At 37.6% G+C, this 17,553-nt stretch overlaps 1 protein-coding gene across 2 annotated transcripts in view; it reads right to left on the bottom strand.

The window, feature by feature from the left end:
* LOC124163365 (protein lifeguard 1) overlaps positions 1-17,536 on the bottom strand; it is a 36,750-nt gene extending 19,214 nt beyond the window's left edge. The window contains exons 1-2 of one of the 2 annotated variants that reach the window (XM_046540234.1): positions 17,438-17,536; positions 17,029-17,110 (exon numbers count right to left, since the gene is read on the bottom strand). In XM_046540234.1, the coding sequence (XP_046396190.1) occupies positions 17,029-17,074 (46 nt within the window). In that variant the 5' untranslated portion in view covers positions 17,075-17,110; positions 17,438-17,536. Of the gene's footprint in view, positions 1-17,028; positions 17,111-17,286; positions 17,306-17,437 lie in introns of those variants that run through there. The other variant, XM_046540235.1, reaches the window with a different exon arrangement.
* Positions 17,537-17,553: the final 17 nt, after the last annotated feature.

Raw genomic sequence — 17,553 nt, 5'->3', positions numbered from 1 at the left:
CAAATCACTTCTTTGGTACTCCATGGAAACCTACCTTAATCGGTAGAATACTATGAAAAAAACCTGTTCTATTTAACTCATTCGGGGCCTACTCTTGCCCTCCTTCCCTTCTTGTATTTTTTTCATTTGGTTATCATTCCTCAAAATATAATCAATTTTTCCAGTCTTCTCTTTTCAAGTTTTTACATGACTTCTCATTGAGAATTTTAGAAGACTTTTCTCTCACTCTTCTTAGCACTTTATCTTTACTTACTCGATCAATCCATTTATCTTCATAATTCTTCTGGAGCACTACATTTCAGATTTACTCTTGACTTCTCTGCACTAGACAATGTCTACGCCTTGCTCCCATAGAGAAACATGCTCCACATGTACCATCTGATGAATTGCTTCCATACTTCTTTGCTTGTGTTCTCAGCTATAAAGGCCGTTTTACACGGGGCACGAAATTGCGCAGGTTAGAGCTGCATTAATTTCTAAAATGGCGTGGAATTGCGCGAATGCATGAACGAAATTAGAACAGGGGCTATTTTGCCGTCTCGCATCCACGCATTCTCGCATGTGTTCTAGCAATTCGCCGCATTACACGACGCAATTTTGACTGCGCCTTTGCACGTACGTCAGATTGCACAATTCCGTGTACAGTGTACAACGGCCTTAAGAAGATTCTTCTGTTTGTTATAGGCCCTCTTTGTCTGCACTATTCTACTGACTATTTCTTCCTCGTTTATTCCATCAGAGGTAATTCGGCCTTCTTTGTAACTAAACTCTTTCACCTCTTCAAGCTTTTGTTTTCCTAGATAAATGTTTGTTATAGCCTCCTCTCTTTTGCTGCATACTAGTATCTTAGTCTTCCTTTTAATGGTTTTCAGACTATATCTGGCCATTGTTCTTTATTTCATATTAGTCGAATTCTTCTTAAAATCATTCACTGCCTTGGCTACAACTGCTATGTCGTCAGAAAATCACACCATACTAATTATTTCTGTGTGTTTATTGACACCCAAAGCCTTCTCCTTGATATCATTGATGGGTTTCTCCATGTAAACACTAAAAATTACGTGGGAAGGAGCAAAACCTTGCCTCAACCCTTTTCTTATCCTTAAAACTATAAAACATGATCAGCTTCTTGATCATGTTGAAGCCACACTGCAATTCCACCATAAAGGTTACCTTTGCTCCATTGATGATGTCTTTCACGGAAGCAAACAAGACCTTCACAATCAAAGTTACTTTTTGATGGACATGCCTTGTCCGGTGAAGCTGCCCAGCTATCAAAGTACAGTCACACTCCAAAGTCATTCCATAAGTTCAGTTCAGTAGTCTCTATAATTTTTCGATGTAAACCATTGCATATTACTTATGTGCTCCATGCGTACTGGGAGTCCATTTGACTTGATCTGGTTGTGCAAATGGTGCTACAAGAGTATTTTACCCTTTTTAAGAGGCCCAGGCAAGATTCCGGAGATAGAAAGGCCTGGTGAATCCCCTCCCATAGCCAAAGCGTTCCACTACTGAAGAAAACCTTGACGAATTTGTTTTTTTTTCTAAGAGGCACATTATGCAAAGAAGATAGAAACATCCGAGTTGTCCTAAGATCTCCAGAAAACTGAATACAGCATTAATAATAAAAAATTCAGCACAATGTGAAATTGTCTGACACTTCCAGTCCAGCGGCAGATGATGTAGTCAACATAACAGAAATGTTTCGGCTATTACCAGTGAATGGGGGGACCCCTTCTCAAGGCCGTCCGTTTAGTGACAAATATTCCTTTTGTACAAAAATAATTTTGGTTGGCACACAGTTCCATTATGGCCGTTTTACACGGTACACGGAATTGCGCTATCTGACGTACGTGCAAGGCGCAATCTAAATTGCGTCGTGTAAAGCGGTGAATTGCTAGAACACATGCGAGAATGCGTGGATGCGAGACGGCAAAATAGCCCGTTCTAATTTTGTTCATGCATTCGCGCAATTCCACGCCATTTTAGAAATTAATGCAGCTCTAACCTGCGCAATTCCGTGCCCCGTGTAAAATGGCCTTTAGATGATAAAGTGCACAAGACATACTGTTGTCAAATGTTGTAGTCTCTCAGTAAGTCTCTCATAAGTAATAAGGTTTTTTGTACAGGTACAGAAGTAAATATATCTTTTACGTCAAATGGAACTAGCTTGCAGTTGGATTGTAACGTGAGGTGTTGAAGTTTCTGTGACAAAATGATGGAGCTCTTAATATTATATTTTCGTGAAAAACCAGGCAATTGCCTAAAGATGATATATAATTTAAGAGGCTAACTTATAAAATTAGAGCAGGAAGATAAAGCTTTATTAAAAACTTTTTGGAATCTATCTGTTGGATCACGGGGGAGAATCACGAATGAGTAGATGTCCGTGAACTTCGGGAGATGCGATATCGCAAAATAGTATGAAATAACGCGAAATCGGCAAAAAAAACTAAATTTCGCGTTTCTTGCGATTTCAGGTGAATTAGCGAAAAATATCACATCTAACGAGTCATAATCTATTAAAGCCTTCATTGTTTAATGCTGCCGACGTCCATTTGCTCTAACTCATTATGATTCCATGGTCAATTGGCTCGTTTAGTCTCGCACATAATGCATCCGCGTAATATCGCGCGCACTAGTGATTTCTCCTCCAGAATTCGCCGTTAAATTTATCACAGCCTCTCTCTTTGATTCTCATGTATCAATCCTGAAATATTTAAAATGAGGCACTTTCTTACTTGAAGAAAGAACTTAGATATTATGAATAAAAAGTGCTGAAAGAAATTAAACACAGCTGCAGAAGAACGGGTATACAAGCTCACGCACCCGGTACGCGTTAATGCCGAGCAGCAATTCCAGTGACTCACCGCGACGGATTATTTATTTATTTATCACAACCCCCGTAAACAGCACATAACGGCCTTTTACAACGAGGGATTTCAATATTAACAGAGTACAACACAAACATCCATGCCCTGGAGAGGGATCACCTACCCAGGCGGGATTCGAACCCGCGACCTACGGTTTGGCAGGCGAGGACTTTACCCCGCCGAGACAGCGTTATTGGATAACTTGTTGCAGGAAAACCTTGAGTGTGGGTCTAATGTAACAATTTCGTTGACTTAAACAAGGCCGCTGGCTGGGACCGGGCCGCCGCTCACGGCACGGCCCACAGCGTGGCAGAGAGTCGTCTCGTCTGAAAGGGGCCTGAATTTCACGGCGTAGGGACGTGAACGGCGGCCGGCGAAAAGTTGTTTAGTCAGAAAGCGGCATTATTGTAGCACTGCCTGTATTTCACTCCGTAGACGGTGCACCGCCAGGCCGGATTGAAATGGGCACCCTAGTGACCACGGCGGCCGTCAACAGCACCGTGCCGACAACTGTGCGATTTGATACGTTTAAAAACATCCATAGTCACATATGGTTATAAGAAAGCACGAAGCCCTGGCAGTTTGGGGAAAGGAAGGAAGGAAAAGAAAGGATAGGAGGAGAGGGCGTTCTCCTTATTAGCGGACGGATCGTCGGATATTCGGCTCTCCACTGAGCTTCAATGCAAAAAAATTATTTCGATAATGGCCAAATCTAATATCTAATTCTTCAGGTGAGAAAGCGTCTCATTCTAGATGCTTCAGGATTGATTAATGGGAAAACTTTTTCAAGTTTCTTTGAATCCGATTATTTTTAGTTATGTGTGCTTTTTTTCAGTGCCTTTCCTGACCGATTGGACACAGCTGTAATCAAAACTAAGCGATTTTGTTGTATCTAGCTTCTGTCCTACCTTCCCTCAACACCTGGGTGAAGGGTATCGAAAGGGAAACCACAACATGAAACATTTCAGCCAATTTCTATGAGTGCCACGTAATACGCTACTATGGTTATACCATAACTACCCAGCAATCAGTTTGAAAACACCATCATGAGTGGTTGTGTTTTGCAGTTGGACTGTTTTTTTATCGTGGTTCCAGCTTTTAATATCGAATGAAGGAAAGGAATTTCAAAATGCCAAAAGCTAGTGATACCGCTCATACCAGGGCAAGCGAATTCAGCTCAGAAGGATCTTATGTGAAAGACAGAGTATTATTGTGCAAAGTTTGCAATAAAAGATTTGAATTTGAAAGATGTGACTCGTTTTTAAAGCAAATCAGTTGTGGTACACATAAACGTGCAAATGAAAGAGGACCCGTAAAACGACAGCTATCATTTGAAAACACAGTCACTCAGTCAAAGAAAATGAAGGAGGAGCTTGTTGTTGCTACAACTGAAGCATTTTCATTTGGTGTAGAGAAACTTGAAAATCCAAAAATTCTGGAATGGCTGTCTAAGTATACACATGTAAGGTCATGAGGATTTGCAGTTTTCTGATCATATTCGCCAAGACTACATATGTACTTGAACCATTCATATACCTTGAACCGGTATAACTTGAACCATTTCCTTCATTTAGTTTTATCAGAAATTTTATTAAATCGAAATTATGTTCACTATTATGTAAAATACTAAATAAAAGAATAAGTATTCATGAAACATGTACCATAAAATAATAAAATGCCTATAGACGTAGAAAAATTGTAGCATTATAATATCACTGCCAAGAATTTCTATAATACCGAAATCACATGGTTTTAAAACGAATTTTATCAAAAAATAAAACCACTTTCATGGACCTCTATGAATGAGGTATCCTCCAACAAATTACACATTCGACGATGTTTGAGACCTTATTACGGATTACGACATTGTTCCTTTTTTCTGCTTTGGAAATAATCAAATCTTCTTCGTTTAGCTTCTAATTGATTGATCAAAATCAACTTGTTTGTGATTAACTTTCATACGGTGAGATGTACTTGGATTAGCAAAGGTATTATAATTATATCTACACAGTTTTGTTTGATGCCTACATTCTTGCGTCGGAGGGCTACTTGAACGTCGACTATGTCCAAAGTTTTTTACCTTAGAGAGAAGTTTTTTAACCTTCTGAAAGCATATCACTTGTTTTTACTCGTTGGGAAATAAGTCCCTAACAATGGAGGAAAATGATGGTTACACCTCGGGAAAATCATTAATAGATGACATTTCAGCCAGTCAAAGGAAGTATCTCTGGAGAAGCTCTTCAACAGGTTGGTTTCAGTTCGAAGTTTGGACTTATAACTTTATGTTGCATGATCTCTGCATTCTCAACGGGTTTCCACCGCGTCCCTGGGCTTTTGGCGACAACAGTTTCGCCAAAAGCCAACGGACACAGTGGAAACCCTGAGAGAACGCAGAGATCATCTGATCAACACCGCAAAAATCTTCGAACCGACTTTATGTTGCATGATTGAAACAAACTCTGTATTAGTGTTGACAATCAACATTGTAATGAATAATTTGTTATCAAAGACAATAAATTGGTTTTGGACTGTTACATTGTGTACGAAAAGCAATCAATATCTAATATACGTAGAATCAATTATTTTGTAACAATTAATGAATGGATAACTCAAGATTCTAACGCGATGACATATTTTATCCTACGGATAAGGATTCCCAACCAGGCCTACGATGCAAATTTTGTTTTGCAGTTTAGATTCACAAAACTGCATAATAGGAGGTTTAATTCCGAAAAAGAGGATGGCGGATAGTTTTGAATTGCCATATTTTTCTAGTGCCGCAACAACTTACAATCGGAACATGCTAAAAATACTCCATTTGATATTGCTGTATAAATGCTCACCGTGTAAAATGTATCTTTGGATATTTCGTTTTTTGGCCCCTGGCAGAAGGGATTCATTCATATACTGATGGCAAGAATTTAAGCAATGAGTGAACCCGGGCCCAATTGCAGCCGCTATTTGTTTTACTTTTAAGAATCTCAACTAAAAGTAAACCGATTAACGCTTAAAACAAAACTTTCCTCAAATGACAATGCGTCTAGCTATTAACGAGACAACGATTATCACAACTATGATCAGATTAAGGTCTCAAGGGAAGACAAAATCATACATAAAATGATACCCGCCCCATACGTAAGACCCGAAGTTTAAGTAGAGCCGAAAAACCCTTTTCATTTTTGACGTGGTAACAGAATGGGCTATTACTCATCCTGCTATCATGCAAACAAATCAAGGTCACCAATCACCCACTTTTATAGCTTTAGTTGCCACCTGTAGTAAAGAGGCTATGAATGTTAGTGAAACGCAAACAGTGCATTGTTTTTCAGTGTAGAGATCCAATCTTGCATTCCTATTTTATTGTAATATTCTGGCACATAATGTTGTAAATAACATTTACGCTGCACCAAAGTGAGGTAATTCCTAACTGAAGTCCTGAAGTACACAACGCGAAATGTATTTCATTCGATATTTTGATCGCTCAAAAAAGCGATGAACATCAGTAAGATTTATATTGTCTCTTGAAGCGAAAAAATCTTCCCTCATGGAAAATCTCTTCCTCGTCAAAACAAGTGCCTCACCTCGCCAACCTATCTAATGGCAAAACGACCTACTCCGGAGATGGAAGCCTTCAGCGCAGACTCAGGCCAGTAAGGAAAGCCTGACGAGGTGTGGCCATTAAAAATTCATAACTCCCATTGTAATTGAGATAAAGTTACAATTCTTTCACCAAAAATAAATTTATAGTTTTATCTAAATTTCATACACTGCATATATGGACCTATTGTTAAGATTTCTATGAAATGTATAATTTCGTATATTCACGGACAATGCCATTTTTTTTATCAACAGAAAAAAAGTATCTATGTACTTTTTTGTAGTCAAGGGTTGTTTTACTTTGTTGTGGGTCTTTCTAAAAATGGTTGAGAATAAAAACTCGACGTAGATGGAGGATCCTGATTTTTTTCTGGACTAACTGCCGAAGCTTATATAGTTGACGAAGACTTCGTCCACGGGGTTACCGAAATAATATTTTTTAACAGGTTATGGACCCAGCAGGTATAAGTGCGGAGAATTAAACGTGTTGGTGAAGACGCCTGTGGCTTAAGCAAACGGTGATTAACTTCAAGTACAAATCAACCAGAGTTTGGCTTGGAATAACTCGTAACAAGAAAAAAAAGAGGAACGATGTCTGGATGGCGGCAAAATCAAATGATGGATAGTGAGTCTGCCCAGGGGCAGTTACCTGTGGCAGATAAACTTGAGGGGCTGAACAATTACGAGTGGACATTAGGAATGAAGGGGTTATTCTTAAAAGCTCAATGTATTGAAGCTATCAAAGGTTTTGAAGAGTGGACGATAGAAGAGAACGGTGTGTTAGTCGCGGCAGATCCGCCGGATTATGAGGTGAAACGGAGGAAAAGGCTGGATAACACATTTCTGGGACTCATCTATTGTAACGTTCAGAAGACTTTTCTGGAGCATGTGGACGCCTTCGATAATGCTAAGGCAGCGTGGGAAGCGTTGGAGACCATGTGCACGAGTTACGGCCGCTCTGAGCTATGCAGCTTCAATCGAGCTATGTGGAACACACAGAAGACTAAGGAGATGAGTATTCATTAATATGTTGCCATAATAAACGATCATCGCAGGAAAATCAAGAAATGTGGTATGGAAATTGATGATGATATGCTAGCTAATGTATATCTAAACGGCCTTCCATCTGACTGGAAATTTTTTGTCCAGAGTTATCGGAAAGGGAAATTAGTCTCAAGAGAAGTATTGGGTGACATGCTTGTGGAATAGCAGAAGATGCTATGCATGTCAAGAGAAAAGAAAGGGCTCAAATCTGAAGATAATAGCGATGCACATCAAGTTTACAAGGTCACAAAGGAATCAAGAGTTTTCTGAGCATGGAGTGAACAGATTTAAAGGGAAAGGAAAGAACAAAGGTAAAGGTGGAAGAAAAAGCCATCCTCCCATCTGTTATGTATGTGAAACAGAGGGACATCTATTTTTCCACTGCCCCGATAGGAAACCAAATTTAATAGAGAAGAATCAGAATTTTGAATCTGTGAAGAAGGGGCAAGTTTCTGTCATCACAAGGGGATATAAAGCATTGTGTACTCACCAAGAGAAAAGTATAGGAGGTGGGGGATTATGGATACTGGACGGTGGAGCATCAGACCATATGACTAATAGGAAAGATTTATTCATAAACCTTCGTCCTATAACTGGTCCAATTGTTGTAGGTGATGGATACGCTTTAGAAGTCAGAGGAATTGGCACCATAAAATTGGAGATCTCCACAGAATGTGGTGGATTTAATATAGATTTCTCAGATGTACTGTACATCCCTGACTTGGAAGGATAATTTGCTCTCACAAGGAGTGTTGGACAAGAAGGAAATGAAGTTCTCGTGTTATCAAGGGGTAATTGAGATATCTGATGAAGGAGAAGTTTTCTTAAAGGCATTTCTCGTCAATAATTTATATTACATCACTACAGTGGGAGGAGTCAGCATTGAAGATGTCAAGATTATTTCTGAGACTAAGAAAGCATCTAAAGTATCTACCATAATATGGCATGATAGACTGGGGCATCTAAATGAAGATGAAATGAAGAGAATTCCTTTGGATAAAAAATGTGGAATTAATCACTTTAATTGTGACACTTGTAATGCTGGGAAAATGAAAAGGTTAAAATTTCCAAACATAGGTGGAGAAGATACATGCAAGGTCTCGGATAGAATCCATTCTGATGTGGCAGTTCCATTTACACCCAAGACTTTAAATGGAGCTAAGTACTTTGTCACATTTATTGATGATTTTACAAGGTATTCTATGGTCTACTTATTGAAAAAGAAGTCAGAAGTATTTGAAAATTTCAAGAAATTTCAACGTAGAGCGGAGTGTCTGCACGATACGAAAATTAAGGAATTCCAGAGAGACAATGGTGGAGAATACACAGATAAAAAATTCTCAGTACACCTGGAAGAATGTGGAATCTTACATCGTTTCTCAGTGGCATATACTCCACAGCAAAATGGGGTATCTGAGAGGTACAATGAAACTATTCTGAATACAACGAGATGTTTACTGATAAAATCTGGTCTTCAAAAAAGATTTTGGGGAGAAGCTCTCATGACTGCTGTGCATCTCAGAAATTTGTCTCCTACTTTGCACGAAATAGCAATATTCCAATGAGTTTGTGGAAAGGACGGGAACTAAAAGAGATAGATTATAACTATCTAAGAGTTTTTGGATGCCAGGCATGGGCATGGCAGCCAAGAGAGACAAGGGATGGAAAATTGAGTCCCAGAGGAGAAGAAAGCATCATGTTAGGATATGAAGAGGGCATCAAGGGATATCGACTTTGGAGTCTGAAAAAGAAGAAAGTAATAATCAGCAGAGATGTCAGGTTCAATGAATCACAATTTCCTTTCAAGATGAGCCGAGATGATATCAAGATTCCCGATCTAGACAGCGATGGTGAACCTGATCCAGGAGAAGGCATTGTGGAACAAGGCTATGTTTTCACAGGCGATGGAAAAGCTGAGGAGACTAAATCAAACCAAATTTCATCACACCCGGTGGTGATCCCAGGTCTGACTCCAGTGGTCCCAGATTCAGTTTCAGGGGGAGCAGTGCCTGAGAAACCGGAAGAGGCAGCGCCTCATGTTGCAGTTTTGGAGGATGATGTCGAACAGCCTGTCTTGGTGGTCTACCCCACAGTTACTAATTTAGAGGTACCAGTGACAAACCTTGGCCCTGGTGAGGTCGCAGGTGAGGTACCAAGCCAGTCCATTCCAAGGAGGTGAAAGCGTGTTAGGAAGCCAACATCTTGTCAAAGCTGCAACTATGCTCATGCAAGTATTGAGTGTACTTCCATTCCAGGGACAGTAACAGAGGCTTTAAATAGTCAATATTCTGAGTTTTGGAAACAGGCAATGCAAGGAGAAGTAAAAGTTTTGTCAGACCAAGGGACATGGGAAATAGTGCCAAGGCCAGAGGGATTAAATATTGTAGGTTCAAAATGGGTGTTTGCCTTGAAACGTAATGATAAAGAGGAAATTATAACGTTCAATACAAGGTTAGTTGCTCAGGGATATGGTCAAATTTATGGAGTTGATTACCATGACACATTTAGTCCTGTTATTCAAAAGAAGAGTCTGAGGCTTCTTATAGCTATTGCTGTTGAGACAGATTTAGAAATGGATCAGTTGGATATTGTAGGGGCATATTTAAACAGTAAAATAGAAGAGGATGTGCACATGGAGATTCCAAAATATCTCTGAGAGAATATAACGGTTGATAGAAAGTTTTATGTATGTAAGTTAAACAAGAGTATACACTGTTTAAAGCAATCAGGTAGAAATTGGTATTTGCATCTGAGCTCAATTTTGTCTGTGTATGGATTAAAACAGTGTTTAAGTGATCCATGTATTTTTAGCATGTCTGACCTTAAAGTGGGGGTTTATGTTGATGATATGTTGCTTGTCGGAACAAAGGACAAGATATCACAGTTTAAGAGTTATCTAGGTAAACATGTAGGAGACAAGGATCTTGGTTCAGCCCATAATATTTTGTCCATAAGAATACAGAGACCTGAAAGAAGTGTGGTATATATTGATCAGGAGAATTATATAAAATATATGTTCGAAGAATTCAAGATGCAAGATTGTCATGGGGTGAATACTCCTTTACCAGTAGATTTTCAAGAGAGAGATGTCGAGAACCAAATAAGCAATTATTTGTATCGACAAAGGCTGTTTGTTGCATTTGTCTGGAAATCCAAGACCAGACATTTCCTACGCAGTGTGTATTTTAAGTCAGTATATGGAGGAGCCATGTCAAACTGATTGGAAAAATGTCGAGCATATGTTAAGATTTTTGTCTAAGACTAGAGGTTATGCTTTATGTTATCAAAAATGTCAAAGTAAAATTAATGCATACTCTGATGCAGACTGGGCAGGCAGTAAAGGTTATTGCAAGTCCATTACAGGATATCAAATTTCTTTACCAGGGGCTCCATTTATCTGGCAAGCAAGGAAGCAAAAATGCATGGCAACCTCATCAACTCATGCAGAGTTTATTGCATTGTATGAGTGTGTAACTGAAATAGTATGGTTATCAGAGTTGTTAATAGAAATTAATCAAGGATGATTAATGCCTAAACCTTGTGTTATATAATGTGATAATGAGAGTTCCACTGTCATTGCCAAAAATGACGTTATTACAGAAGGAAACAAACATTTCTTTGTTAAATACCATTTCATCATGGAACAAGTCAAAGAAAAAATGGTGTATTTTATATATGTACCATCAGACAAGAATACTGTGGATATATTTACTAAAAGACTGCCAGGGACAGGAATCAAAGATGATAGGACTTAAGGATCTGTACAATAGAATTAAAGATGCTTGAATATTTGATAATTATAATGTCTTGTGTTGTTTGGTACTCATTCAGAGATTGGTGGCTAAATGATTATTGCATTTTCAAAACAGATATTATCTGAGGGGGAGTGTTAAGATTTCTATGAAATGTTTAATTTGTATATTCGCGGACAATGCCGTTTTTTTATCAACAGAAAAAAGTATCTATGTACTTTTTTGTAGTCAAGGGTTGTTTTACTTTGTTGGGGGTCTTTTTAAAAATGGTTGTGAATAAAAACTAGACGTAGATGGAGGATCCTGATTTTTTTCCGAACTAACTACCGAAGCTCACATAGTTGCACAAAGACTTCGTCCACGGGCTACCGAAATAATATTTTTTATCACCTATATCGTAATATACGAAAGTTTGCAGGCAATTGATTTGTACCCTGCAAAATTCCAGATATTCTGTCCGAAAGATATATCAACACACATAACAACGTTGAAACTGAGTTATGCACAAATAAAACTTTACCAGTATGGAAAAAATGTACAATAAACGTTTCCTGCAAGTTTCAACTTAATACTAAGAATAGTCTGCCGGCAAATGGATTAGGAATATAAACTCGGAAAAGTCAAGTTACTAGCCAAAATTCAGGAAAATATTTTTTTTTTATTGTTATAAACAAAATCGAATAACCATGTCTCCACTGAACGTATCGACCCTTTATGTTTCAGAATATATTTTTAGACTTGTGGAACGAGCAAATTTAAAAAAAAAAAAATCGCAAAAAATTGTTCCTCGCCATCTGATTAATTGTTCCAGAAGTACATACATCAAAACTGCATACGATTTTTGTACGTGTGGTGAGCCCTCTATACATTACTTACTCTATGCCTTGCAATATTATTGCAAGCCACTGAATCAACATTCATTTATGATGTCAAAGACTCCTTTGAGAAATCTAAAAGGTAATTGTAACCTGCTTAGGCAAATTCAAATTTAGAATCAGAGGAGTGAAAGTCAGAGATCTCGAGGTTCCAATATTCAGGAAGAATCCCCAGAAGGCACCAACACCTCCTGCTCCACCAGTAGGCTATCAGTTGAAAATAAATTCTAGTTACACCAAAAAATATTGTATTTTAGTCATTTATCCAAAATTTTCCCAATGGATCCAATTTGAATATGAATTTCTAGAAAACATCATCTCAAAGATATCTTGCAATGTCAGAAAAACGGACATTCAGATATCTACAAAATATGTATAAGAATAAGTCTAGAAGATATCACAAGATATTTTATACACATAAGCTGAAACGCTCTAGATATTTTGTAGACATCTAGAAGATATTTCGTGCTATGTGGGTGCTGCTTCATACTTGTGTTATACGGCAGGTACCTGCCGGGTCACAAATAATATACTTGCCTTATTATTCCTGCTGCAAACATTTCTCATCATGTGCAGAAAAAAAGCTAGCTTCACAGCCGCTATTTATGTAATGACACTTACTCAGGGAATAGGTTTTAAATTGTCTTCTTCTGCAATACATATTCATTCCTACATCACCATTTTAGACTATAAGGTTCCACAGCAATACTATAGCGTGATGATTATAGGCGGGTTGTTGTTGAATATTGTATCTAAGAGATCTAATCTGTTTATTAGTTACTGTGCTTAGAGTTGAAGTAAAATAATATTGTCCTGTGCGTTGTGTGAAGTTATTAGTAAATTAATTACAGAATTACCGGAAGTTTCAACAGGTCATGGGCCCAGGAACCTATATCCACCGAACGCTTAGATTCTGAAGAAAACGTAAAAAAATAGAAGAAAGAAAAAAAGATAAAATTGGTGTTAAAAAAAACGAAAAGAAGATTGTAAAAATAACGCACTCGGCAACAATGACAGAGGATCTATCAAACATTGAAATACTAAAAGGAGCTGAAACTTTCGAATTGTGGAAGTTCCAAATACGAATATTCTTCCGAGCAAGTGGCCTACTGGACGTGGTCGACGGAATTCAACGTCTGGCTGATGTTAAAGATGAAAAAGACGTACGTCACTGGAAGATATTGGACGCCAAGTCACAGAAGTATATAATAACGACTATTGATAAAAAGATAATGGTGCATATTATGTCTTGTGTTACTGCCCATGATATGTTTAAAACCCTGACGAATATATACGAACGTGATACTGAGCAACAGAAGTGTAATTTACTGCAACAGTTCTACAATTTCCGTTTCGAGAAGAGTGCCGACATAATGACGAATATTTCCAACATCCAATCAATAGTTCACAAACTTAAAATGCTACAGCAAAATATTGATGAAACCATGTTAATAACGAAGATACTTAGTGTGCTGCCCACTGATTATCAAAACTTCAGCACGGCATGGGAGTCTACCGCGAAAGACGAAAGAACAATTGAAAACTTCGTAGCGAGATTGGTGGCAGAAGAACAAAAATTTAAAAGCTCTAACGATGAAGTAATACAGAACTCAGCATTAAGAGCGGAAACGAAATACTCGAGGAACCAAAATAAATGTAATAGCAAACCATTGTTTTGCAATATTTGTAAGAAAAACAATCACGAAAAAAAGAACTGTTATTTCCGAGAAAGATCGAAAAATCAAAAAGTGTGTCATCACTGCCAGAGACCGGGACATTTTATAGAGCAATGCCGTTTCCTGAAGGATGAAGAAAGGAAAGATAAAACAGGCAAAAATGCATTCATCAGTTCTACTGCATTTTTCAATGAACGAGTAGATGAAGAAATTTGGTACTTAGACAGCGGAGCCAGCGAACACATGTGCAATGAAATTGGAATATTTAAGGAATACCAAGAGATTAGCGAACCCAAGAAAATAAAAATTGGAGACGGATCAACGCTGGATGCGGTTGGTTGCGGGTCGGTAAAACTTCTGGCGAACAACGGTGAAGAATGGATGGAAACAATCCTGAAAAATGTCTTGTATGTGCCTGAACTTAAAACTAACCTTTTCTCTATGGGAATAGCCCTTGATAAGGGATACAAACTGGAGTCTGATGATAAGAAATGCGTATTGAAGAACATGAACAATAAAATCTGTGCACAAGCAATTCGATCCGGTAAATTATACGTAATGGATTTTCGAACAACCAGGCAATCAACTGTTGAGTTATATTTGGCAAAGAAATCCGAAACTTTGCAGGAGTGGCATAATAGATTTTGTCATCAAAACTTCACCTTAGTGGAAAGAGTTTTAGAAGAAAATAAGATTCCATTTATAGAAAATAACCTCAAGTTTTGCAGTTCCTGTGTAGAAGGGAAATATGCAAAAAGAAAATTCACTCCAAGCAGCAGTACCTCTAAAAGCATATGTGAATTAATACATGCAGATTTATGTGGACCGATGGAGACAGAGTCGATTGGAGGAAGCAAGTATTTTCTGTTATTGAAAGATGACCTATCACACTTCAAAGTAGTATATTTTCTCAGAAACAAAAGCGAAGTGAAAGAAAAGCTGAAAGTTTTTATAAAATATGTAAAAAATCAGACTGGAAAAGGGATTAAAATTTTTAGAAGTGACAATGGATCAGAGTTTGTAAATAAGGAAGTAAGAAAAATATTTGAAGGTGAGGGCATTTGTCATCAAAAATCTGTGCCCTACAATCCTGAGCAAAATGGGAAAGCTGAACGTGAGATGAGAACTTTGGTAGAATCAGCTAGAACAATGTTGTTGAATAAGAAACTGAGCAAAGAATTTTGGGCCGAAGCAGTTAATACTGCAGTGTATGTGATCAATAGAACTGGAACAAGCTCAATTAAAGGCAAAAGTCCTTATGAGTTTTGGTTTGGTAAACCATTTGGAGATTTTGAAAAGCTTAGAGTTTTGGATCAGAAGTCTATGCTCATGTGCCATCTCAGAAGAGACAAAAGTGGGATGCCAAAGGCAAAAAAGGGATGTTTGTGGGACATGAAGATTGTTCAAAAGGAGTAAGAGTATTTTTTATGGATAAAAGAACAGTTGAGGTAGTTAGAGATGTGTTCTTCATTCCTGAAATTCAAAATAACTTCAAGGAAGAGAAAGAAATTAAAAAGACCATAAAAAGAGCAAAGGTAGAAAATTAAGATGAAGAAGATATAGTACAAGAAACAGACGGTGTAACAGCTGGAAGAGAAGAAGAAGATGAAGGATTACACTACAATCTTAGAGACAGAAATAAACTTAAAGCACCAGATAACTTGAAGGAATATCAATGTAAAATGGCTTTAATTTCGTATAATGAAGCTGTAACTGGTCAGGAAAAAGATAAATGGATAGAAGCAATTGAAGATGAAAAATCAAATTTCAAAAATAAAATTTGTCGTTTAGAAAAATCCTTATATGGATTAAAACAAGCACCCTTGAAATGGAATCAGAGGTTGAAGAAGATTTTACTGAACAGAGGGCTTTTTCAGTTGAAATCAGAGCAATGTGTATTCAGAAATGAGAACAGAACTCTGTATTTAGCTGTGTATGTAGATGATGGGATCATAATAGGAGAAAATGAATCTGATTTAGACAATTTATTAGATAGTTTAGGAAAGGAGTTTGAAACAAAGACAAGAAATAATCCAAAGATTTTAATTGGCATAGAGGTAACAAAAACTAAGGACTCTATTTTCCTATCTCAGAAGGGGTATATAGATTATATATTAGATAAATTTGAGATGAAAAATACCAAGGGAGCTAATACACCACTTCAAATTGGGAAAAGAGTTGATGAGCACGAAGAAAGGGATAAAAGTGTTCTCAAGTTTCCTTACAGAGAAGTGGTTGGTAGTCTTTTATATTTGACGAATAAAACAAGACCTGACATGGCGTTTGCAGTCAACTATGAAAGCAGAAGTCTAGAAAATCCAACAAAAACAGACATTGAAAATGTAAAAAGAACATTGAAGTATTTAAAGAATACAGAGAACCTGGGTATTTGGTACAAAAGAAGATCAAACTTGACTCTGACTGCTTATACTGACTCTGACTATATGCAGGTGACTTAAAGACTAGGAAGAGCGCAAGTGGATACGTCCTGATGTTCTGTGGAGGTCCAGTAGCCTGGTGGTCACGTAAACAACCAATTGTGGCTCTCTCCACTACAGAGGCAGAATATATTGCAGCAGCTGAATGTGTGAAGGAAGTCATATATGCAAAAACCTTTATTGAAGAATTGATTGGTAAAGAATTGAGTGTAAGTTTACATGTGGATAATCAAAGCACTATTCGACTAATTGAGACTGGACAGCTTAATAGACGAAGTAAACACATTGATGTAAGATATCATTTCATTTCCGAAAAGGTGTCACAAAAAGTAGTGACTTTAAATTACTGTCCAACACAATATCAGTTAGCCGATATATTTACAAAGCCCCTCAATAGTATCAAGTTTCATGCACATAAAAACTTATTACTGTCAAGTAATTGAAGGAATTTTAATTTTTGCTAAAACGTAAATGTGTGATTAATTTGTTGCATTAAGGTTATAATTATATGAATTAATTCTGTGATGTAATTTTCAAGAAAAGTTTTATGGTGTTGAATGATGTAATTTGTTTTCTGTTGTTTCCAAAGAAAAAAAATTAAGAGAGAGTGTTGAATATTGTATCTAAGAGATCTAATCTGTTTATTAGTTACTGTGTTTAGAGTTGAAGTAAAATAATATTGTCCTGTGCGTTGTGTGAAGTTATTAGTAAATTAATTACAGAATTACCGGAAGTTTCAACAGTTGTACAAAATGAATTGAACTACATACCTTGAGGATTAAATCCCATCGGCGGCTGCTCTGGCCAAGTACTCATTGCGTTCAGAGACTATCTACGACGTTACCACCGACTCTGTAAAAAGAATAACCCAAGTTGTAATTACGCAACATGCATTCGTCAATTCGTTTGTGCGTTATCCCAACTCCAAGTATTTTATGTAACTGCCAGCAATCGATGAGCAGCAGAATTCGCAACGAAACGCCAATTTCAATCAACACCACGATTCTCTTAAAATGATAACGACGTACACACTATCTGAAAATGTCGATGTCATGGAATTCATTCGCCCAAAATCAAAATATCTCATTTCACTCAATTAACTGCACTTTCAAAACAGAATTGGAATGAAAAATAATAATTGACAATGATAATATAACAACAATCTTGCCATGTACTCACCTTCCACGAGCAGACGTCTCGTGATTTCCGTTCTCGATCGACTCGGGAGTTGGGGCCGGAGTGTAGGAGGTGGTAGTGGTGGTAGGAGGAAACTCGAGTTTATCCAATGATCCACG

This window comes from Ischnura elegans, chromosome 8 (assembly GCF_921293095.1).
Source record: "Ischnura elegans chromosome 8, ioIscEleg1.1, whole genome shotgun sequence".
Classification (NCBI taxonomy): domain Eukaryota; kingdom Metazoa; phylum Arthropoda; class Insecta; order Odonata; family Coenagrionidae; genus Ischnura; species Ischnura elegans.
Note: the sequence above shows the minus strand (reverse complement) of the source record. Positions and strands in the feature narration are given on the sequence as shown.